At 42.5% G+C, this 25,519-nt stretch overlaps 1 protein-coding gene across 3 annotated transcripts in view; it reads left to right on the forward strand.

Annotated features, from left to right (window-relative positions):
- Nucleotides 1–25,519, forward strand: part of eng (endoglin) — an 88,257-nt gene that overhangs the window by 38,851 nt on the left and 23,887 nt on the right. For all 3 annotated transcript variants that reach the window (XM_084324060.1, XM_084324062.1, XM_084324061.1), the window contains exons 3-4: nt 15,483–15,599; nt 25,149–25,329. In XM_084324060.1, coding sequence (XP_084180186.1) covers nt 15,483–15,599; nt 25,149–25,329 — 298 coding nt within the window. The remainder of the gene's footprint in view (nt 1–15,482; nt 15,600–25,148; nt 25,330–25,519) is intronic.

A 25,519-nucleotide genomic window follows, 5' to 3' on the forward strand; every position in this document is an offset into this window, starting at 1 on the left:
CGTCTGGTTTGAGGCCGTGCTGCCCCGTCTGGTTTGAGGCCGTGCTGCCCCGTCTGGTTTGTGGCCGATTAACACTTTGAGCGCCACGCTTAGCGGTTATCTCTACCGCTAGATGGCCAGCTTGATAGTCATTTCCGCGGTATTTGCAAAGCTGTGTGTGTTCTGTATTATTATAGCTGTGGAGACAATGGTGTGGCTCATTTGACAGACATTACATGGACATTTTTTTTTGTTTCTACACACTGTAGTTTGTAGTTTATTACATGCTAAACATTGCGCATTTCGAAGATAATCCAGTGTTTTTTTATAGATCGCGAGCTAAAACGCGTAAAGCTGCTATAAGCCCGAATCGTTCTGGTTGATTCCCTGAACCCCCAAATACTCCCAAATCAAAGGTATATAACATGTATATATGTACCTTCACAAAATCACAAAAAGGGTGGGGTCGTTTTAACTCAAAACTGTGATAGTGTTTGCCGAGCATGTTTTACGTCGGGTGAAACACAGAACTGTGATCGTTAGAAAAACGCGTTTTAGATTCGGTAAAATAGACATAGAATATACCTTACCTTAGCCAGAAGGTATTCCAAAAAGAATAATTCCAAGTGATCGCATCGCCATCGCGATTACCAGTGTATATGTCTATACACGTTTCGATGGTAAAGTACGCTTAGGCAACGGAATTTCGAGGCGATCAGTGTGAATCTATCTATCTATCTATCTATCTATCTATCTATCTATCTATCTATCTATCTATCTATCTATCTATCTATCTATCTATCTATCTATCTATCTATCTATCTATCTATCTATCTATCTATCTATCTATCTATCTATCTATCTATCTATCTATCTATCTATCTATCTATCTATCTATCTATCCATCCATCCATCCATCCATCCATCCATCCATCCATCCATCCATCCATCCATCCATCCATCCATCCATCCATCCATCCATCCATCCATCCATCCATCCATCCATCCATCCATCCATCCATCCATCCATCCATCCATCCATCCATCCATCCATCCATCCATCCATCCATCCATCCATCCATCCATCCATCCATCCATCCATCCATCCATCCATCCATCCATCCATCCATCCATCCATCCATCTATCTATCTATCTATCTATCTCTCTCTCTCTCTCTCTCTCTCTCTCTCTCTCTCTCATCTCTCATCAACTTCTCACCCTCTAATCCCTTTGTTTTTCAGCTTGATTTAAGACCTGTCGTTGACAGTTGACGCTCACCTGCATGCCCTCTATGGTGACAGAGAGAACAGCCCATTCCTCATGTTACGTAAACCAAGCAACACAACCCCCCACTCTCAGCCACCTAACCCAGGATTCAACCCCAGCCATGATCCCTCATATCACCTCCACGCTGTAAACAACAATGATGGAATAGGTCCTCCAGAGAGAGGGGAGGTGGGGACAAAGGTGCTCCTAGGAAGGGAGGGGTCAAAGGGGAAGTCTGGCTGCCTGGTCTGACTGCCTGGTCTGACTGTCTGGTCTGACTGCCTTGTCTGACTGCCTGGTCTGACTGCCTGGTCTGACTGTCTGGTCTGACTGCCTGGTCTGACTGTCTGGTCTGACTGCCTGGTCTGACTGCCTGGTCTGACTGCCTGGTCTGACTGTCTGGTCTGACTGCCTGGTCTGACTGCCTGGTCTGACTGCCTGGTCTGACTGCCTGGTCTGACTGTCTGGTGTGACTGCCTGGTCTGACTGCCTGGTCTGACTACCTGGTCTGACTGCCTGGTCTGACTGCCTGGTCTGACTGCCTCTCTCCACGGCAGCCCCGTCTCAGAAGAGGAGGGTGGAACGAGCCATTGATTAATTGATTTATTGAAAACTTTATTAACAGATTGCAGAATGGGTACAATACAGTACAGCCCAATACAAACAACTGCTAAGGGGATGCAGACCAGAAAAAGACTTTTGTCTTGTTTACATCAGGGTCCCCCATTTTCAATTCATCAAGACATTTATGACATACAAGACATACAAATATACGGTACTGTGTAAGAAAGAGAGAACATCATAAAACAAATTTAATCCGAAGGGGAAAAACTGTACATTAGAGGGGGTTGGGTGGGGTGGGGGATTTTTGACATTTACCGGGGCCAGTTTCTAATTGCAGCCACCCGTAGGTGCTCTTTGAGAGCGGTTTTGAAGGAGGGTAGGGATTCACATTCCTTTACGACTGTGGGTAGGGCGTTCCATAATTGTGAAACATGTCCCTTGTTTGAGCCGAATCTGGGTTGAACGTGATTAGTGGAACTCCCTCTGGTGTTGTGGTCGTGGAATTCACTGACATTTGGGAAGTATTTCGACAGGTACATTGGTATCATTGTGGTGTAGTGTATCACTCTCTATCACAGTATGTCACTCTCTCCTGGCATGGGGTGGTCAGAGGTGGCTTTGGCATGAGGCCGAGACAGGGCCGCTGGATCCGGTTAGGAGAGAGAGAGAGAATATACCAGTACACCCCTCTGTATTGCTTTTGAATGATGTTTTTGAGTTTGCAGTAAATCCACAGCTAAAGAGATTGGTCTTATCGGGTATCACAGTAGCTAAAAAACTGATCGCATCACGCTGGTTTCAACCGGAAAAAATGTGCCGTAAAGTTTGGTCTCTTACATATCTCGATGTGATATATCAAGAAATATCTACAGCAAGAATTCTGGGTCTCAACGAATCCAAAATGTCAATGTGGGTAGAAGTGGTGGAGAGAATAAAAGCTAGCTTATAATGGTAGTATCTGGTTAGGAGTGAGGGATAATGGAGGTACTATCCAAGGAGGGGTCCGGGAGGGGGGGGTTCGAGCTGGAGCATATGTGTGTAGGGTTTTAGAAAATAGGTATTAGGGGTATGTCTAGGCCTGCCGCGATAAGCAATAAATCGATTAATTGCCGCGATAATTAAAATGAATGCAATGATTTTGACGGGCGCGATTAATTGCTATTTGCGCGTTTGTTTTAATGAGGCGGACCCAGTGCCCCTTGTCAGTCACTGTCCGTGTTGGGAGGCGGGCCGCTGGCTTTACTACAGCACAGCACAGGAGCTCCGTGGGGCTAACGTTACCCCTCATTGTGTCTATTCTACTAGCATTAACGTTACTCATACAAACAGAGTAAACACAGTTTTCAATCAATCAATCAATAACAACATTAACGAGACCCTCGTTGTGTCTATTCTGCTAACGCTAACGTTACCTCTCATTGTGTCTATTCTACAAGCGTTAACGTTAGCTAGGCTGTCTATGCTAACGTTAACGAGCATTAGGCTAACAAGCTGTAACGTTACCAGTCGCGTCTATTTGCTAACGTTAGCATTAGGTAATAACCGGTTTAAAATGGATTGTGATTACCTCACGTTGTGTCTATTCTACTAGCATTAACGTTACTCATACAAACAATCAATAGCGAGTTATATTGATCACGCTATGTACGATAGCCATGCTAAAACGCTAGCACAACATTAGCACCTAACCTAACAACAAGCCTTAACAAGTCAGCGATCTTTTTGCGAGACTAAACTCTCCGCTCGGTGGCAAATTGTGTTGATGTCGGTTTTGTTTAATCAATAAATGAGGCAGAATACACAGTGACTGTATCCTTTGTTTATTGCACTTGTGCCTGCTGCAAACATAATGATTATGAAATCCTAGAGACGCGTCTCTATTCAGTGGTCTGCAGTGTTTCACGTGACTTTTCTGGTACCCAAAAAGTACCTGATAATCACAACAATACTTCCGGTCCGGTCGGTGGGCTTCAAAATAAAAGTCTTAAACACCGGAAAAGACGGAGCGGTGGGCTTCAAAATAAAAGTTTTGGGAAATAAATTTCTCCAAAAAAGAATTCTCTAACCGGTCGCAATAATATCGCTTATCGCGATATTTTCGGGGGCAATTAATCGCCCAGCAAAATGTGTTATCGTGGCAGGCCTAGGTATGTCCTATATAAGCATTTGTATAATTGTTAATTTCGCTGGATATACACTGTATACGGTTAAAATATTATTATAGACTTTTTTTTTTGTCTTGTTTCTGTACTTGCATGTAATTTTAACCACCTTGACTGTTAGTTGCATTATGCATTATGTGTTGAGTACTGACTTTTAATAATTTCTGTTTTGCAATAATAAAAAAATAAAAAAAAAAAAGGGAGAGAGAGAGAGAGAGAGAGAGAGAGAGAGAGAGAGAGAGAGAGAAATAATAACGGGAAACTGCTATGCGTCAGCAAAAGGCCCATGGAGGGAGCAAAAAAAAGACAAAAAATTGCTCTCGAGAAAAGAAAAAAGAAAAAAGAAAAGTCTAAAGAGGAAAACAATTGTATCTTGAAAGACCAGTAACAGAAATAGCAAAGGAGAGTGATCAGGGCTGCAACGCTCATGTTTCATTGTTCCAACTAATAGGGTGGAGTCAGAGATGGATGGATGGAGAGGAGAGAGGAGGAGGAGGAGGAGGAGGAGGAGGAGGAGGAGGAGGAGGAGGAGGAGGAGGAGGAGGAGGAGGAAGAGGAGGAGTAGATAATGGCGACAGCGGTAGACGGTGAAATGGGAAAAGAAGAGGGGGGGGGGGGGGGGGGGGGGGGTCCTGGGCGAGCATCAATGAGTTCTGGGGAAATAATATGTCTATCTTCGAATCTCTTTACACTCATGTTCCTCATATCCATTCCTTCTCCAGTTTCATGCTTTTTTACCCACGACCAGTGAGAACTCGACGTTGTCCCCCGGTCTCCCGGTGAGCTCTGTGGACACATTCTACTCCTAGATAACGGGACATTTTTGGCTCATTGTACAACGTGCTGTGTTTCACAAGAAGGAGAAGCCAACGATCTATTCTCAAATACGGGAAAACAAGTCATATCACTGATTTTTCCCTCGCATTGTATTGTGATATTACCTTTTGACATGCAACGAGAATCAAGCCATGCTGACTGTAGGACCTATTACATGATTAGTCAATTAGCTTTCTTTGGGACTACATAGACAGTACAGACTATACAAATCAAATATAATAACAATAAAACCTCTGTCCTTGGTACTAGAATGTGACATCATAATCCTATATGTACATTTATACTATAAGTGCTCATTACAGAGATTATGAAGGTAGTCATTACAGATCATATTATCAAGTAGTCATTACAGATAATATTATCAAGGTAGTCGTTATTGATCATAGTATCAAAGTACTCATTACAGACCATATTATCAAAATACGCATTACAGTCCATATTATCAAAGTACTCATTGCAGTCCATACAGTACTCTTTACAGCCCATATTATAAAAATACTCATTACAGACCATGTTATCAGAGTATTCAGCCATCGTCTTTTTCATAATCAACATATTCTGACAGTAGAGGAGATTAAAGGAGACACTGGGGACTGAGATACAAAGATAATCACTCTGCCTGCAGCTCTGTCTGACACACACACACACACACACACACACACACACACACACACACACACACACACACACACACACACACACACACACACACACACACACACACACACACACACACACACACACACACACACACACACACACACACACACACCTACACACACACACACACACACACACACACACACACACACACACACACACACACACACACACACACACACACACACACACACACACACACACACACACACTCAGTATTATAGGTATCTTTGGCACATACAGACACACACACACACTTGTATACTCATACTCCCTCTATTTCTCTTTCCATCCCTCTCGCTCTCTCTCACTCTACCTCTTTCTCTTCCTCTCTCCCCATCCCTCTCTATCCTAGGGCTGGGCGATAAAATGATAATTATTAATTTGGCGATATATTTTTATAATCGATAATAAAAATAATATCGATAATAAAAAAAGTTATATTTTTTTTTTTATTAATTGTTTTTATTATTGTGACCTGCAACAGGGCCAGAGAAAATGGACAGACTTGTCTTTCTTGCCTGCAACTTAAAGTAATGGCTTTGCTTGTCCAAATGACAATACTGACCAAATTGAGATTTATTTTTCTCTTGTCCATTTATTTTGTTTGCTTTCTAATTTAAAATACAGTTTGAAACCGTCTGTACACAGTAGGCTATGTGTGCTAGCAGAGCTAGTCTCCAGTCGCGAGCAGTGATGCCACAGATTACTTGTAAAAGTAATCCGATTACTGATTACTGATTACTCCTTTAAAAAGTAATCCAAGTTACTTTACTGATTACTTGATTATCAGAGTAACTTAGTTACTTTGAAAGTAACTAGGTTACAAAGTCGTCGTCGTTCCCCCAACAGTTTTTTTAAACGCTTTATTGAAAGTGCATAAATTGTTTTTAACTTGTTTCTCTGCACATAACGTAAATTGTTAAACTAGTGCTTCAGCTTCTGTACCATCAAGTATGGTAAAGCAACAGTCTATGATGCTCACAGCATTAGAGCAGCCAGCCAGTGGTTGTACAAAACCAGTGTATCTATTCACATCTAACAAATGCAGGCTGAACTATTCAATTATATCAACTGTAACTATTAAATTGTTTTTATAAATGTCTCTCTATAAACATACAATCAGTCTCTCTTTAACATGTAAATTAACTGTAAATCTGGCAAATAAGAGCTTTTGCTCTGCCACCATCAAATATACATTAATCAATAGGGAAAGAAACAATCTCTCTCTTTTGCTGTTTGGCTGGCCTCCGAGTCCTCCTGTACCTAGTCGAAGCGTCGGCTAGTGTTGTGATTCCAGATGCTTTCAATGCAATTGGATGTGCTGTTTTTAGCAGTAGACAGTATTTTGTTTCCTCCGCATATGCATAGACGAGCGTTTTGGGGTGGAAGTCTGAACAGAAACCGCAAAAGTCTTGGGGTGGAATTCTCAGACGAACATAACAACGGAGCCCTGCTGTCACACGATTGGCGCATATGTCACATGACTTGCTGTGAAGACCCGCCCTACTCTGCCTCTGATTCGCAGACTGTGGATGGGGAATGTGATTGGGCCAAAGCAGAGTCACTCACAGACAGAGAGTCCAGTCACGCCGCGGGACACATTCTTGTGTAACCCTTTCACTGCCACACCACGTCACTCCATAATAATAATAAGAAAAACAGCTCAAAATGTATTTTTGACTGTCGAAAACGAAATAAAATACTGCATTCCGCCTGCATTATGAATTTATGATGAGATAGTAACGAAATAGTAACTCACAGCCACTTGGACAAGTAACTGCAATCAGATTACTGGCTTTTAAAGATTAACGCGTTAGATTACTATTTTCAGGGAAAAGTAATCAGATTACAATAACGCGTTACTTAGTAACGCGTTACCGGCATCACTGGTCGCGAGTCACGGTGCATGTACAGTAAGCACCAAAAGATAGAAAAGAAACTAGCAGAGCCAGAACTGTTCAACTCCCCTGGAGCCACAGCCACTTTTTTTGTACTTTTGCTTTCAAACCAGCTGCAGCCTGAGAACTGGAGTGTGAGGGGCTGTAACACTAAACACTGTTTAAACACTAAACACTTTTTTTTTTAAATACTAATAAAAATATCGTTAATAATGACCATTTTTATCGTGATAAAGTTTTTGGCCATATCGCTCAGCCCTACTCTATCCCTCTCTCCCCCGTCCTCTCTCTTTCTCTGACCTCTCCACACACACCCACGCACGCTCACACACACACTTGCATACTCTTTCTCTCTCCCTCCTTCTTTCTTTCTCTCTCTCCCTTTCCCTCTTTCTCTCCCTCTCTCCTTCTCTCTTTCTCCATACTGTATCTCCCTCTCCCCCCCTCTCTATCCCTCACTTTCTCCCCCCCTTTCTCTCCCTCTATCTACTCCCCCTCTCTCTCTCTCTTTCATATATATTCTCTTTGTTCATCAGTCGCCTATGCCCCTGGCCTGCTGGCTTGCTGATGTTTTTTAGTCTGTGAAGGAAGCCGACTGCAGGACATAACAGGGACGCCTTTACATTCTGGACTTCCTGCCAGCAGGGCTCTTACAATTTCCCCTTCTGTCAGACTAATTAGCGGAGGACTTGTCTCCGCACATCAGAGAGACAGGAGTGAGGAGACAAGTGGGGTTGCGAGTCGGACGGACCCAGTGGACGATAAAATATACACGGGGCATCCGCTCCCCTCACTCTCTTCTCTTTTATTCCGAGCGTTTAATTGGTTGTAGAGATGTCTGCTGTGTACCGCCTGTCATCCGGGTTTCATCCAGGAGTGTGTTTACACGTTACTGACACAGACACGCTATTACCATCAGCTACTCCCCTGATCTGGGGACATGCTGTTAGCACCCCAGTGTTCCTCACGGCCTGATGACAGCAAGCGTCGTGTGGCACCCCACTGTGTGTGTGCCTGTCTGTATGTATACTGTGTGTGTGTGTGTGTGTGTGTGTGTGTGTGTGTGTGTGTGTGTGTGTGTGTGTGTGTGTGTGTGTGTGTGTGTGTGTGTGTGTGTGTGTGTGTGTGTGTGTGTGTGACTGTCTGTATTGTTAGGAATTAGAGTAATATAATAGTTTCCTCCATTTCCCTTCCTTTGATTCACATTTTGTATAAGCTGGTTTTCATTGAGTTCATTGAGAGATAGATATGGGTTAGGCTGTTTATAAATGTGTGGTGGTGACTGTTGTACTGTAGGTGAGTGCTAGAAGTGAGTGCTATAGAGTAATGCTATAGATGAGTGTTAGAGTTAGAGTGCTATAGGTGAGTGTTACAGTTAGAGTGCTATAGGTGAGTGTTAGAGTTAGAGTGCTATAGGTGAGTGTTAGAGTTAGAGTGCTATAGATGAGTGTTAGAGGAGAGTGTTAGAGAGTAGTGTTAGAGAGTAGTGTTAGAGGTGAGTGTTAGAGGAGAGTGTTAGAGAGTAGTGTTAGAGAGTAGTGTTAGAGGTGAGTGTTAGAGGAGAGTGTTAGAGAGTAGTGTTAGAGAGTAGTGTTAGAGGTGAGTGTTAGAGGGGAGTGTTAGAGGGGAGTGTTAGAGAGTAGTGTTAGAGGTGAGTGTTAGAGGGGAGTGTTAGAGGTGAATGTTAGAGAGTAGTGTTAGAGGTGAGTGTTAGAGGTGAATGTTAGAGAGTAGTGTTAGAGGGGAGTGTTAGAGGTGATGTGATAGAGAGTAGTGTTAGAGGGGAGTGTTAGAGGGGAGTGTTAGAGATAGTGTTAGAGGTGAGTGTTGTTATCTATCTTTCTGAAATCTGAAAACCAGACCATTTATTCTCTATTTCCACAATACTACACTTCATGTTAGCTGATTTGCTCTCCAGGGGCCGGGCTAATTCCTGATTTGCTATCCGGGAGTCGGCCTAATTCCTGATTTGCTATCCGGGTGCCAGGCTAATTCCTGATTTGCTATCCGGGGGTCAGGCTAATTCCACCGCACCCTCTTGTTTCAGCTCATCATCTCCCACTCTCGGATCACACTCTGTCAGCAGCAGTCTGTGTATTTAATAAGAGAGAATCTCACACTGACACCCCGCCCCCCCCCACTCCGCAGCCATTCAACACGTCTGTCCAACAAGGCCGGCCGCCAGAACAACCCTCTTCCAAAATAATAAGCGTAGAGATTAGCAATTATAATAGAATCAAAAATAATTTGGCGTCACAAGTTGTCACAGCGGGACGGTGGTGGAAATGTCTGTTCATGACTGCTGCTTAATCCTCCACCCCTCCTGTGTTTTCAAGCTATTTTATTGAAGGCCATTCTGTTCTGATGAAGTGCGTTGAGTCGTTTTTTATGAAATATAATGGATTTTAAATCCACGACTCTCTCACCTTTTCTAAAACCAGGTCTTTCTAAACGATATCCGGGGGCTTGGAAACAATTACACCCAGGATTTATGGTAATTGAATTAGTTCCATTTGAATGTTGTTGTTTCTCAGACATTCCTGGTTCTTGTTTTTCCTTACTCGGGGCACAATGGCTTGTCCCTGGATATTGTGAGTAGCGTGCGGATATTGTACTTTACATCGAAATTCCTTGGCAAATAAAAAAAATTTAAAAACCAACTCTGTCCCACCCCATGCGGTCGCAGCGTGTCCTCTGCTGTACCTCATCTATATTCAGTGCGTGCTCCGGCACGAGGCATCTGGCTTTCTTCCCGCTGGATTGGGGTAAAGGCATTGCTCGGCTTCGTGAGCTAAGCGTGTGTCCGGGGCACAGCCAAACAAATAAGAGGGCCCTGTAATCTTCCCCGCGGTTGCTGGAGCACACGCTGGGGGTTCACTGTACGTGATACAGACTGAGAGAGAGAGAGAGAGAGAGAGAGAGAGAGTGTGAGTGTGAGTGCGTGTGCGTGTGTGTGTGTGTGTGTGTGTGTGTGTGTGTGTGTGTGTGTGTGTGTGTGTGTGTGTGTGTGTGTGTGTGTCTGCACATTTTGCAGTGTGTGCATCCATGTGCCTGCATGTGTGCATCCATGTGTATGTGCATGACAGAGAGCTCACATTTGTATGTACACATTTTGTGTGTGTGTGTGTGGGGGAGGGAGAGAGAGAGAGAGAGAGAGAGAGAGAGAGAGAGAGAGAGCGAGAGAGAGAGAGAGAGAGAGAGAGAGAGAGAGTCATCCATTCGTCATGCCTGTGTGAATCTCTGTAGGCAGCCCCCCCCCCCCCCCCAGCAGGTGGACAAGCAGCCAGAGACCTTAGACCACAGCACAGATTAACGGTGGATTTGGATAAGCCTCTCTCTCTCTCTACCACCCCGCCTGGTTTTCACTACCAAGTTGGACCGTTTTCAAAGTGATTGGGCTGTTTTCTTTATTTGGACTAGGAATGGACTGTTTACTCTTTATATATAGGCTACTTACAAGAGCCACAGTGCTGCTGGTGTTGGAGGGGGCACAGACAGTGTTGGATTAGGACGAGTGTCTGTCTGTCCATCCAGCGTGTTACTGTTTTAACAATCGGGGGTGTCACAATGAATGGACTGAATCAGATAAATAAATAAAAATAAAAGAATAATGTATGCAAAAAAATTATTTCATTGGTGGCAGTTACATGTTCCAAAGCGTGTCTCATCTGATCTGAAATACTGATCTGATCTGAAATACAAAGGAGGAAGGAGAATCATTTGATTCAGAAGCATTCAAAGTGCACGCAGGATTACAGTGTGCATTCATGGGGAAAATAAAACACAAGAAAACAAATGAAAAACATTTTCATTTTTTATGAATTTTTTTTTGATGAAAATGAATCCTTTAGATACACCAATTAATGGATACAATAGTTTGAGGCTGGGTTGGCCCCGGCGGTGCACGTCTCTAGGTCTATCGCTGCTGAGACGCCGGTGCCTTTACTGTGAAGAGAGAGAGTTAGAGCCACGTCCGACGGTGTCAAGCTGCCATCTCATCTGACCAAGCGAAGAAGGAGGTGTTAGATTGGATTTGAGCGCGTGTGTCACTGAGTTTGAGACGGGAGTGAGAGATGACTTTTACAATGTGGACCCTTTGTGTCAAATGTAAAATGTGAAATAAATAACCCTTCCTTTTACACATAGAGGGAGAAATCATTTTTATTGTGTGTATGTACATTCATACAAATTATGTAACTGTTTCACTTAGACCCAGCCAACAGCGAGGAAGCCACGGGCCCAGCAATCCCTTTTTGGTGAACCTTTTTGGTGTTTCAGGACACGCAAGCTAGAAGTACTTTTACTTTGGGCACTTGAGTATGTTTTCATATTAAGTACTTGAATACTTTTACTTGAGTAGAGCTTAACTCGGGGCATCTCCACTTTGACCTAGATGTCAAGGATGACTATTCCCTTTGTGTCACCTTTGATTGACTCCCCCCCCCCCCCCCCCCCCCCCCGCATCCCCTAACAAAAAAATAAAACACAAGGAGCCAAAAAATGTTTACGGTGCGTCATTTTCCTTTCTTGTTTTTTTACTTTTTCCTAATCACTGCAGAGTTCCTGTGGGAATTCTCCTCACTTCCTCCTGCCAACCATACTGTACATGCTGCTTAATATGCTGCAACGCTACTGTACCATAGTATGTGCGGTGCATGTTTTCTTCAGTTGGAGTGCTGCACCGGGGGGCCATTGTTGACGTGCTGATGTGTATAGTATAGTAATATGTCTAGATGTTTAGGCGCTGTTTTTGTTTGGACATTTGTGTTTGTACTGTATCCCCACCCCCCCCACCCAGCGTAACCTTCCGTGAGAATGCATGAACTCAACGCACCACGCTTGGCCTCCGCCGTGTGGAATTATTATTATTATTACTTTTATTATTATTATTATTATTATTATTATTATTATTATTATTATTATTATTATTATTATTATTATTATTATTATTATTATTATTATTATTATTATTATTATTATTATTATTATTATTATTATTATTATTATTATTATTATTATTATTATTATTATTATTATTATTATTATTATTATTATTATTATTATTGTCAATTATTACGTCATCAGAGAAGGTAAAGACGACTTTGAACTGTTGAACAGTAATCCAGAACTATTTTATTACACTGTAAAACATTTATTTGATCTATTCTACTATTTTATTGCACTGCACTATTGCACTATTGCATTTTACTCTGTCTATTTTATCTTACTCTTTTTATTATTGTCTATTTAAAACTGAATCAAACCATAAACAATGTGGCCTGTTGGGATGTTACAGTAGATCCTAATGTGAAAAACTGTGATTTTATGTCTGCACTTTATGTGCTCATTTTATGCTTTATTTTTTATATAAAAAGACATTTTAGTTTATGTCTTTTCTCTGTTGTGAAGCACTTTGAGCTGCAGTTTCTGTATGAACGGTGCTATACAAATAATGTTTATTATTATTATTATTATTATTATTATTATTATTATTATTATTATTATTATTATTATTATTATTATTATTATTATTATTATTATTATTATTATTATTATTATTATTATTATTATTATTATCATTATCAGCAGGCTTTATCCTAACGTGATCTATTACCTGTTATTTTAATGATCATCTTGATCATTTTCTGATTTTCTAATGTGAATAGAAAACGTGGCTTAGAATAGCCTACTTGGGAGGTAAGATGTGGAGGGCAGTGGTGGCCTAAAGGTTAGAAAAATGGGTTTGTGTTCTACATAACCGTCTCTATCCCAGAGAGTTCTTACCAAGGTGAATCAGGGGATTACATTCCTGGATAACTGTTGTGCAAAGTCATTTTGACTATGCACGCACAACATGGCTACATGAGTAGAGCTCCGGACACATGATCGGAAGATCACCGGTTCGAGCCCCGGTCAAGGTCGTTGTCGGAAAGTGGTGTTGTTGTCCAGCAGGCGGCACTCTGTCCTCTGGACTAGTCAGTAACAATGCCCCTGTTACGGTGATAGGGACACCATACAGCTGCGAGTGCCATCCTTCGGATGAGATGCTAAACCGAGGTCCTGACATCAAGGCCACCTAATCATCCCTCCCCCTTAATTGAACTGATATCAATCCATGTCTCCTGAGCCATTCAGCCATTGTGTAGTGTGATGTGTGCCTGGTGCCAGTGTATGGCAGCCATTGAGCCTGCAAGGTTGGGTGCTACCAGTGGTGGTGAAGGAGGCGATTTCCACGCTACATTGTGGGGAGCGCTTTGAGTGTCTAGAAAAGCGCTATATAAATGTAATGTTATTATTATTATTATGGTCTAGCAGCACACATGAGAAACTAAAGAGAGAGTGTGGGGGCGACAGTAGCTTGGGAGGTAGAGCAGTCGTCTGGTAATCCGTCTGGTTCCCATTTCGATTCCCGCTCCTCCCGGGCAGCGTGTCGAAGTGTCCGATGAGAAGGTTGGCACCTTGCATGGTCGCCTCTGCCGTCGGTGTGTGAATGTGTGAGTGAATGGGTCAAATGCGAGGAACAAATTGTAAAGCGCTTTGGATAAAATCGCTATATAAATGCACGATTTACCATTTATTTACCATTTAAAGAATAAGTTACACGTCTCACTTTGCATGTCTCAGGTAGTTGACCAGGCTTTGATTTTTCAGGAAATAACTTGTGAGAAAATATAAGTATGGCTATCAAACATTAACTCATTGACCGCCACGCTGTTTTCCCATCTCTACTCAATGGCGCCAGCGTTATTGACCATTTTAGCGATGTTTGCGGACCCATCGTGTGTTCTGTATTATAGCTATGGAGACAATAGTATGGCTCATTTGACAGGCATTGTTTATAGTCCAACACTGACTAACCAGTTCATTTCTACATACTTTAGTTTGTGCGCTATTCTATGCTAAACATCGCCCCTTTCCAAAATAATCCAGTCTTTTTTCTTAGATATGACGTATTACAGTATATGCATTATGCCCAAATCGTTCAGGTTGCTCGCCTGAAACTCCAAATATTTCTAAATCAAAGGTATATTGATCGTCATTGCAATTTTAACATAGGCAGCTGTGCCAGGGAGACACAGGCAGCTCCGAGCGAGTGTTTAGAATGGGGATCAAAGGAAACATATCAAAGGATCTAAAAATGAGCAAACTCGTTTTTAGCGCTCAAGCGTTGGCGACAAAACACGAGTATACTCGTTTTTGGCGCCCAATGAGTTAAACATTTCTTAACACATTAATCGCATGATTAATATATGTTGAAAAATATCTATGTCTAGTATATTATTATTTATCTATGTCTAGTATAATGTTGAATGGCAATCCATTTTGTGAATCCATTGTTCTCTGGTGTAACTATAGCTTTGTTGACCTGTCAGCTCCTTCGGAATAACACAGCTAGTCACCGTTAGTGAAGGTATCTCAGCCTGTATCGCAGACAATAGACTGGTGGTCATACGGTTCAAACGTTTAATCCAAAGGTCCATTCAGAAACCTTTGTATAATAGTCTCTGACGTTCTCCTGGTCAGCGTGTCAGAGTGATCACTGTGGCTTTGCTTTTGAAGTGATGGGAGTTGGCTGGGGTCAAAAGGGGTAATGTGATTAAATTGCAATCATTCCTTAATGCCTTTTAAGGTTTTCAAATGAATTGGCAAAATGGCAGCTCTAAAGAAAACAAATTAAAAAGGGCAAATTAATGAACAAAGTCTTGATTGATTAACCCTTTCACTACCACACTACAGAAGGTTAACCCCTTCACTACCACACTACAGACGTTAACCGGGTTAACCTTCTGTGGCGTCACGCGTGGCAGTGAAAGGTTTAACCTTCCGTATTGTCGCAGTAAAAGGGTTAACCATTTGGTAGTGCGGTAGTGAAAGGGTTAAGACCAAACCAAACTAAGGGGGGTCAGCTCTTTTAGTGAAAAACAAGACTAAGCAAGCCTATGTAAGCCGGACCTGGCAACACTCACACATGTGTGTTTCAACAGTGGGGTGTCAGTTAGGCGACACGACATGGCTATTTTAGGCTGGCTCGGTTGGGTCCGGAAAATTATGTACCTCAATTTTATCAAGTAATTTTTAGGTCAATATTTAAACCCCTCCTCTCTTCTCCAGGACTTCGTAATGTTTTCGCTCAACATGACCGCTGCCAAGAAGATGAACATCATCCTCACCTCGGACTCACAGATCACTTACAGCTCACACTCCATCAACACAGATGTCAACATTTATGTAAGTACCAGTTCTGCTGCTTTTATGTGTTATATGCGCGCATGTGTGTGTGTGTGTGTGTGTGTGTGTGTGTGTGTGTGTGTGTGTGTGTGTGTGTGTGTGTGTGTGTGTGTGTGTGTGTGTGTGTGTGTGTGTGTGTGTGTGTGTGTGTGTGTGTGTGTGTGTGTGTGTGTGTGTGTGTGTGTGTGTGTGTGTGTGTGTGTGTGCGTGCGTGCGTGCGTGTGTGTGTGTTAGTGCTGCTATCAATTAATTTGTTACCACCTAGTTTTGGACATTTCGAATGTCAAATGCAATACAGGAGGTGATAACTGAGGAGGCCAAGTTTTAACATAGAAGGTGGGACTGACTAGAGAAGCTCTATGTACAATAATCACCAAACACCAAACAACAGCTACACATGAATAGGTAAATGACAGCAATTGTTTGGTCGCCAATAGGACTGGCCATGTGTTGGAGTGATACAAAAGTACTATGTGTCGGGGTGATACAAAATTACTATGTCTTGGAGTGATACAAAAGTACTATGTGTTGGAGTGATACAAAAGTACTATGTGTTGGAGTGATACAAAAGTACTATGTGTTGGAGTGATACAAAAGTACTATGTGTTGGAGTGATACAAAAGTACTATGTTTGGAGTGATACAAAATTACTATGTGTTGGAGTGATACAGAGGTACAATGTGTAGGAGTGATACAAAGGTACCATGTGTAGGAGTTAGGGGTGTAAAGGTACACGTACAGTATCCGTACTGAACCGTTTCAGTGTGTACGGTACCGTACCAAACGTCTGTGTACCGAACGAATACAACAGTATGTTAACCACTAACGACCGCCCACCGGGGGCTGTTTTTTTCACAATCTAAAAAATTATTATTATATATATATATTTTTTTACAAGTCGATTATTCATTTCAATATAGAATATTCATTGACAGCCCTACAAGTACAATTAGTTACTGCACACTACATCAGCCCTGAGTGGAACATGGAAAGCCAAACTTTCCCCCACTGTACCGAAAACCCATACCGAACCGTGACTTCAAAACCGAGGTACGTACCGAACCGTGGTTTTTGTGTACCGTTACACCCCTAGTAGGAGTTATACAAAATTACTATGTGTTGTAGTGATTCAAAGGTAAGGTACTATGTGTTGGAGTGAATCACTACAACACATAGTACCTTTGTATCACTACAACACATAGTACTTTTGTATCACTACTAGGAGTGATACAAAAGTACCATGTGTCAGGGTGATACAAAAGTACCATGTGTTGTGTTGGGGTGATACCAAAGTACCATGTGTAGGAGTGATACAACGGTACCCCGTGTCAGAGTGATACAAAAGTACCACGTGTCGGGGTGATGCAGAAGTACTTGAAGCTAAAACCTCCCCAGATGTCCGGAGCTGGCTGCCTGGCGACAGCTGTGTGACACAGGGGACCACAGCTGTGCAGCCCTCAGGGCCAGTTTGGAGAAACAATTAACCTTGTTTGTTTGCGCTGACGCTCCCCAAGGGCTCCTGTGTGAGAGAGGACTTTAGGTTTTTATCGCTGCACAGTAATGAAAACAAAAAAGGCTAACAGAGCTGGGGCGCTGGAGTGGCCAGGAACGACACGAGCCAGCGGCATCTGTCATCGCAACTTGTGCTCCTGCGAGGGGGGAGTTTGACCTTTTGCTGTCAAATTAAATTTGGTAATTTGAAAACAGGGGAAGACTTCCAGATGTACACTGTGGTATTTTGCTCATTCCATTTGGGTTTTGGCTGGAAAACACATCGACAGTGGGTCGGATCGAACCGACACTGAAGCCATTAATAATAATAATAATAATGATGGATTGGATTTATATAGCGCTCTTCTCTGACTCAGAGTGCTTCACAGAGTCCATTATTCGTTCATACACAGTCATCCCGGTGGTGGTAAGCTACAATTGCAGCCAGAGCTGCCCTGAGGCAGACTCACGGAAGCGTGGCGAATAATCAACGCCTACGGCCCCTCCGACCACCACCAACATTCATTCACATGCATACACACTCATACGAGGCAAGTAGGTTAAGTGTCTTGCCCAAGGACACAACGGCAGTGGGATGGACATGGGCTTGAGCGGGATTCGAACCACCAACCCTTCGATCATTGGATGCCCCGCTCTACCCCTGAGCCACGCCGCCCCACTAGCCCAGGTTTGTGGCTAGTGGGTCTGATCAAACGAACACACTTCAGGCCAAGTTTCTTATCCTCACGTAGAGGGACGACAGTGTGTTGGCGGGTCGACGTTGGCGGATTTGTGGATATCTCATTCCCACCGCGACAAATCAAGAGAGGATGATGAGATGTTTATGGGACTGTCAACAGTCACTGATAGGCCACCGGGCGGTTTGATAGCGCATCCTGTATCATGTCCTGTTGAGAGCCTGGAGAGCGTCGCCGATGACCGGCGGTGGGATGTTTGTGTGGGATGAGTGGTATCACTGGGGGAGTATTTTATAGTGTTTTACTGTAGAGAACCACTGAGAACAACAGCATCTGGTCTGTGTCTAAAGGAAATGCGTCACAGGCCTGACAGCTCGGCTGGAGACACGCCCGGCACACATTATCCAGCTGTGATAGTGACAATCCTCCTCGGACCCCCCCCCCCCCCAATAGTGACCCGAGTGCACAGAGCTGCGTACATGAAGAACAAAAAGACATGACTCAACAGACTTTTTATGACCTTTTGGAATTTTACAGAAACTACGTTCTTTCATAGTTAAATCTACATTTAGATTTAAATGTGCCGTAAGTGGTATTTTTTTTTATTTTTTTTTTTTACATCTGTGTTAGCTGTATATTCTGACAGCTATCACTGATATAGAGTGTTTGGTCAGTCTCCCATTTGTACTTATTCTTTAGTCAAATTATTTACAGTTCTCTCTCCTGATTGGATGAAGTGGGAACGGGCTAGCAGGCAATGTATTTTGGGTTTACAACAGAGCACGAGGGACTGGGAGATCCATCTTACTGACCAAACACACTATACGGCTGTCGGAATGTCGAGCTATTACTTTAACATGTAGACCACTTATTTTAACCAAATAATTACCAACTACAGCACGTTTAACTATGAAAAATCATATGCCGTTTTTGTTTTTAACCATTTAACTGCCTACTCGACGTTCGAACACCATACGATGACCTCCTCTGGCTTTGTCCTCCAAAAGCCTCCTGGTCATTTCAGTTCTGAGTGCCGACGGCCCGAGCCCTAGACAGACAGACAGACAGACAGACAGACAGACAGGCAGACAGACAGACAGACAGACAGACAGACAGACAGACAGACAGACAGACAGACAGACAGACAGACACACAGACAGACAGACAGACAGACAGACAGACAGACAGACAGACACAGACAGACAGACAGACAGACAGACAGACAGACAGACAGACAGACAGACAGACAGACAGACAGACAGACAGACAGACAGACCGTGACCTCGCCACCCATCCTAATCTGTGGTTGGGGCGGCTCCGCCAAAGAGGTCACGGATCCACGCCAGCGACTACCGTTCCCCCGTACTCTCTATTTTCTCTGATAGCTGACACCGCCGGAGGAGATAATGCACAATAATGAGCGTCGTGATAATGGCTTCTGGTCTGTGTCAGGGTTGTACGGAACCTTCACTGTCATGGAAGGGTCCCTGTGAGGTTAATGAAAATGAGAGAGTAGAGAGAGAGGGAGAGAGAGAGAGGAGAAAACGAGGAGGGAACGCAGCACAAAGCCATGTCATTGAAAGTTCATTTATCCATTCCAGTTCACAGTAAAGGGGGGGGGGGGGGGGTCTAATGGAAGAGACCTTTCTGGAAGCACTGGTTTCGACAACTTCCTGTCGTTGTCAAAACTGTTTATTTTAATTTTATTTCTCTTATTTCTTTGATTTGATTATTCCTCCATCATCCCTGGCTCCATTGTGATATTTTGGCTGTGATATTTTTCTCTTTTTTTTCATCCTCGTAGTTTCCCGTCTTTCTATTTCGATCCACCCTAAAACAAATACCACAGCCAATCAATCACCAGGGTTCACTGGGCTTTCAGCGCAGTACTCGGGCCATGTGACATGCACACACACACACACACAAATTCACGCACGCACACACACACACACACACACACACACACACACACACACACACACACACACACACACACACACACACACACACCCACACACACACACACACACACACACACCCACACACACATGCACACGCACGCACACACACACACACCCATGATAATCGTCTAGGGAGACGGCATCATTGATTTCTCTCCAAGGTTACAGTAACCTTCGACCTCCTTTGACTTTCACCTGTCACCGTTTCCAACCAAGGAGTAGCTGAACTCTGGCTTCCCTGTCTCTCCCCAAGCAGAGCACTACACCATAGCGCTGGGCGATGTGCTAAAGAATTATGACATCACAATATGTTTCTCATTTTGACGGTATAAGGCACACTCCTACGCAGAGAGTTGGACGACGTTCCATTGTCGAACATCTCTGCCCCAAACAGGAAGTAAACTAACCGGTGCTACCTTTACTCATATTATTTTCCCTTAACATATTGAATACATTATAATATATTATTGTTTCCCCCCATATCGTTTAGTCTCTTTTATAGATAAGAACCGAAAATGAGTTGAAAAAAGTTCAGTTCAGAGTTTTTATTTGCCACATGGAATAATACAATCATAGTTTTCTTCATTAAAAAATCATAAATAGCCATTCCATGGACAAAAGGAGCAGGAAGAAGAATAAATCTTATAATTACCTGCCCCTTATTCCTAAACTAACATGTATTTTCTTAATGGTCGGCGTATAACCTTATTTACACAAATAATCATTTATACCATTATAAAAGAAACACAATCCACAGTTAAACAAGAAAAATGTAAATAATAATAATAATGATAAAGAATAAAAAAGAAAAGAAAGAGAAGAGAAAAAAAAGATCTCACTATTCAGATCACATTTTGATTTTCATACTGACTAAATTTTTTTTTTTTATACATTTTTTTGAATTGATAAACACTGTTACATCCCTTAAGCTCGCTATGGAGAGAATTCCATAACTTTACACCAATAACTGAAGGACACATCTGTTTAAGTGTGGTACGTGCAAACTGATGTTTAAAATTGTATTTTCTCCTACTAAACTCACTTTCTAAATGAAAAATGAAGTGAAATTATTTAGCTCTGTGCAGCCTTGTTTATTGGAAACGACACTGTGTCCATGGAAACGACAATGACCGCAGCCATAAAGATATGGTTTCCTTACACAGAAAATACATAGTAATAGTCTGTTAACTTGTTTACTTCTGATAACTACATCACTGCACAGCTCATAAATGTTCTCATAAATGTTCATGTTTTGGTTATTATTAGTGATACTGTTTAGCAGGCTGTGACGTACAGGTGTAGAGACAGCTCTGCGTAGACATGCGGGTATCATATTTGATGGTATCTGATTTTCCGAGTGCAACTTACAGTGATTGACATCTTGTTATACTTTCTTTCTTTTTTACTTTACTATATATTGACGACTACGGTATAGTAAAAATCAATAACTTTGCATAGATCCACGACGATATACCTTGAAGAACCAATACAATGATGTTAATTAAGTCAGAAAAAGCTTATTGTGGAATGTTAATGTTAGGAGTATACTTTTTTCAGCTTCAGATGTATCAATTGACTTGTTATAAGTGTTTTAGTGCACACTCTCTGAGCACAGCCAACTATCAGTATGTTGAGGGGGTGTGGCTCTCTGTTCACTGAAAGGAGATGTCAAGTTAGTTAACAGATTAATGAGACCAGTGTGATCAGTTGCTATGGGAGATTTAACATTGACCGACTGTGCTAGCAGGTGATAAATATGCTGCGGATGTTTCTGAATGAGCATGTTTCTAAAATGAACTACTGTCATTTGTAGCAAACTAGTTTTTCATTACTTGTTTGCGTACTAGCTAGCTGATATCCTTTATAACAACGGACAACAGACTGATGAATCAATTTGGATTATGTTGATATCCAGGGGGATAGAGAGCAAAGGGCTTTGGTCATCATTTTAACAACGGCAACACTTTGGCGGCTGGGTGGCGTAGCGGAGATTGCGCTCGTCACCAATGCAAGAGACTCCGGTCTCGACTCCCCGAGTCAGCGTTGCCTGCGGCTTGGGCCAGTCGTCATACTATCTCAATTGGCAGAGGAAGCGGGTGGAAAGTGGATGGGTGGGGATTGGACGTTGTGGACAGCGACTCCTACAGGTCGGTTGGGTGATGCCTGTACAGCAGAGACAGGAAGTATCGGACGCAGCGTGAGCCTCCCATGCGTTACTCCTCGCCACTGAGAGTCCGCGCTGTCTGGTGGAAAGACGCGACAGGCTGTCTCCTCGTGTACCGGAGGGGACACGTGATGCAAGGCTTCTATCCTCACTACAGCCGACCAGTGGGAGGCATAGTCTAGCAACATTCAAGACAGGGGAGGGGAGAATTGAAGGGGAGAATTGAAGGGGAGAATTGGCGATACGAAATTGGGATGGGAGAAAAATTGAAAAATAAGGAGAAAAAGTGAAGAAAAAAAAAAAGAAGAAAAACAGCAACACTTTGGGTCATTTGACATCAACATACGAAGATATGGAAGAGATTGGAAAACGTGATTTTCATTGTTCTGAATCTCTCATATTTGATATAGCTCCCAGCCCTACTTTCTGAAAATGTGTACATTTTCCCAAGCTCAAATATTGTGAAACGGTATTAATTGTACAACACGCCGCCACCCCTCCGCCGTTGTCCCCACCGCGCACCCCCTTGTAAGTCCAAAACAAGATGTCAATCTAGTATGCACTACAGTTGGAATGTGGAGGGGAGTGATGGTGAGGACTCCGATGGGGGGGGGTATCACTCCATCCATCTGCTGTGTACTTTGAAAATGAAAGACACTGTTCCGTCTGCGGCATTCTGCTCCCTCTCCCTAATAGTGTTGTCGGTTGATAAAACTAGAACTGCCCTTGGCTAAATATTTGACTTGTCGATGAATGTTGAGGAGAGCGAGACGGCACGTAGCCCGTACCGCCATACAGCAGACCCCCCACCCCCCACACACCCCTCTCCCTTGTTCACGATCGTCCCGTCTCAAGTCCATTATTTCCCATTGGCCGAGGGCCGGGAAATGGCCGAGCGTCTGGTGGTATGGGCTGGATATATATGTTTATACCCCGTATGGAGCCAGATTCCAGGCGACTCCGCTGACGCACAAAGTTAAAAAGGTCCCATTTCCCGGCCCCGCTCAGGAAGCGAAGGAAAGACCTTGGCTCCGACGGGCTCGTGGACACTCTACCATAATAAACATTCCTTTACAAATGGGCCTTGCTTAGAGAATAGGGAGAGAGAGAGAGATGGAGAGAGAGAGGGAGAGAGAGAGGGAGAGAGAGAGAGAGAGAGAGAGAGAGAGAGAGAGAGAGAGAGAGAGGAGAGAGAGAGAGAGAGAGAGAGAGAGAGAGAGAGAGAGAGAGAGAGAGAGAGAGAGAGAGAGAGAGAGAGAGAGAGAGAGAGAGAGAGAGAGAGAGAGAGAGAGAGAGAGAGAGAGGCAGTGTTAAGTGAGGGGGAGAAAGAGAGAGTGAGGGGGTGGACATGCTTGGTTGTTGTTGGACACACTGGGCGAACATGAAGTAAGGGTCTGAAAATAAAAGGCTGACTCACTCAGTGCTGCGGTGCCGCTGGGCTGACAGACAGTGTTGTCTGTAGCTTAATGGGGAGAGGGTGGTATCATGGGCCTAAAGACCTTCCTCCACGTACAGTATGGCCGGGTGGGGGGAGGGGGAGTGGGCGCGCGGGTGCAGAATATGGAAGACCAAGTGGTGCACCTCTTTAAAACAAAGGAGACCTGTGTGCCAATTGTTTCTGGAGGGCTATAAAACTGGCTAACAAGCCCCTATTACGACTTAGCTGGTATTATTCAAAGACAATGTACTCTGGTACAGCATCGTTGTTTACTGGTACAGCAGTTGTGTGTATTTCTGGACAACAAGAGTTAAATATTTAGGTTGCTGTCGTGCAAAATTGCCATTATTTATCAGTTGTAGTTTACTACATAGTTTTGTACCACTGCTGCTAAAAAAGATTTGCACTAAGTTCTCTTTTACCTCCTATATTTATTTCAATCATACATCATTTTTTTAGCCACTGTTTATATTGTATATAGTCCTGTATAGTGTATGTACATCGTGTCCCATATGTTACTTATGTTTATAGTGTCCTATATGTTACTTTATGTTTACATTAGATCTTTTTTCTTTTTTTATATATACACCGTGGGGAAACGCAATTTAATTTCTCTGTATGTCTTGCACATTATGAGAAGCGACAATAAAGCTGACTTTGACTTTGACTCCTATATGTCCAAAAATAAACTCCAAATTATGTTTGTGTGTATGGCTGGACAAAGCTTCTGTACCAATGATTATAAATATGATGCAGTGTCCTTCCTGCTGACCTGTTCTACAGAACTTCGCTTTGGATATAAGTGGTTCCCAAAGTCAGGGGCGCGACCCAAAGGTATATATTTTTTTTTTGTCAGGCCACTGAACTTAGAAGCAGGCCAGGACAGTGTTTCTAGTTGTATTCTAAAATTCTATTATATTGTATTCTAAAATGTGACTATATGGTTTTATATTAACTTAATAAATAAAAAAAACGAAAAATCGACTTATTTCAACGAACATTTCAAACTAAATAACAGATTATGCACATAAAACGCTGAAAACAACCAAAGCAACAATAGTATTTTAATGAGGCTATTATTATTATCATTATTATTTTGCAACAAGTTAGCCCTCTCATAAATAGCACATATAAATGAACTAACTAACTAAAGGATTGAAGTGATATTTGGCTTAAAAAATCGGTCGCCTGGCAAAAAAAGAAAAAAAAAAAGCCTGACGATGTGCATTGGGCCGCGGCTCTCTGACGCCTTATTTTCTGGGCCCTGGCCTGAAAAGTTTGGGAACCCCTGAGCTATATGACTGAAATGTAAATGATAATGGATTTGAGCACTGATCACTGTGGTGGAATTTCCCTTTAAGTATTATAAGTATGTTTGTGTTTAGTTTTTCCCCCTAAATCAACACAGGGTCTCATGTGCCCGAGGGATCCGATCATACCTATGTCATAATAGCTACAGGCTACTGATAGCTATAGAGTGGTAGAATTCTAAGATTCTTAGAATATATATTTTTTTAAATCACACCTGAAAAAACATATACACCTTCATTTATAAACCTTTTTTGGTGATATTGTGATGTCAGCAGCAGTTCATTTCTGGGATTTTTTTTTATATTTATGAATATAATACATTATTATTATTATTATTATTATTATTATTATTATAATTATTATTTTATTATGTGTTTTGCCATCTTTTTATATCCTTTATGTTGTTTCCTGGGTAGCTTGCCAATAGTCTCTCTGGTGGCTGAAAATAGGAACAAGACTAACCAGGTCTTCCCTTCTACATTCCAGGCGGCCAATGACTCCTCCATGATCAACTTCATTGGTGACCATATGGACAACATCCACTACCAACACAACCTTCCTACCGAGAAAGAGGAGCTGGTTAAATGGGCGAAGCAGAAGTTTGGGGGTGTGACCTCATTCACCACTGTCCAAAACCCAAAGGCAATCTACTCCACTGGAAGAGAGGGTGAGACATTGTTGACTCACTCTACCATACCCAGTTCATGTCGCTTCACAAAAGAATAGCATAATAACATAATTATGAGATAATGACACACTTGAGCAGGTTTTTGTTTTTTTTGACAATGGTAAACGGAACATGCCAGCATTATGGGGAATGCGCTTATTGTCTTCTCCAGAGTCAGACAAGGAGATAG

Source organism: Notolepis coatsorum, assembly GCF_963971535.1.
Source record: "Notolepis coatsorum genome assembly, chromosome: 11".
Lineage (NCBI taxonomy): Eukaryota > Metazoa > Chordata > Actinopteri > Aulopiformes > Paralepididae > Notolepis > Notolepis coatsorum.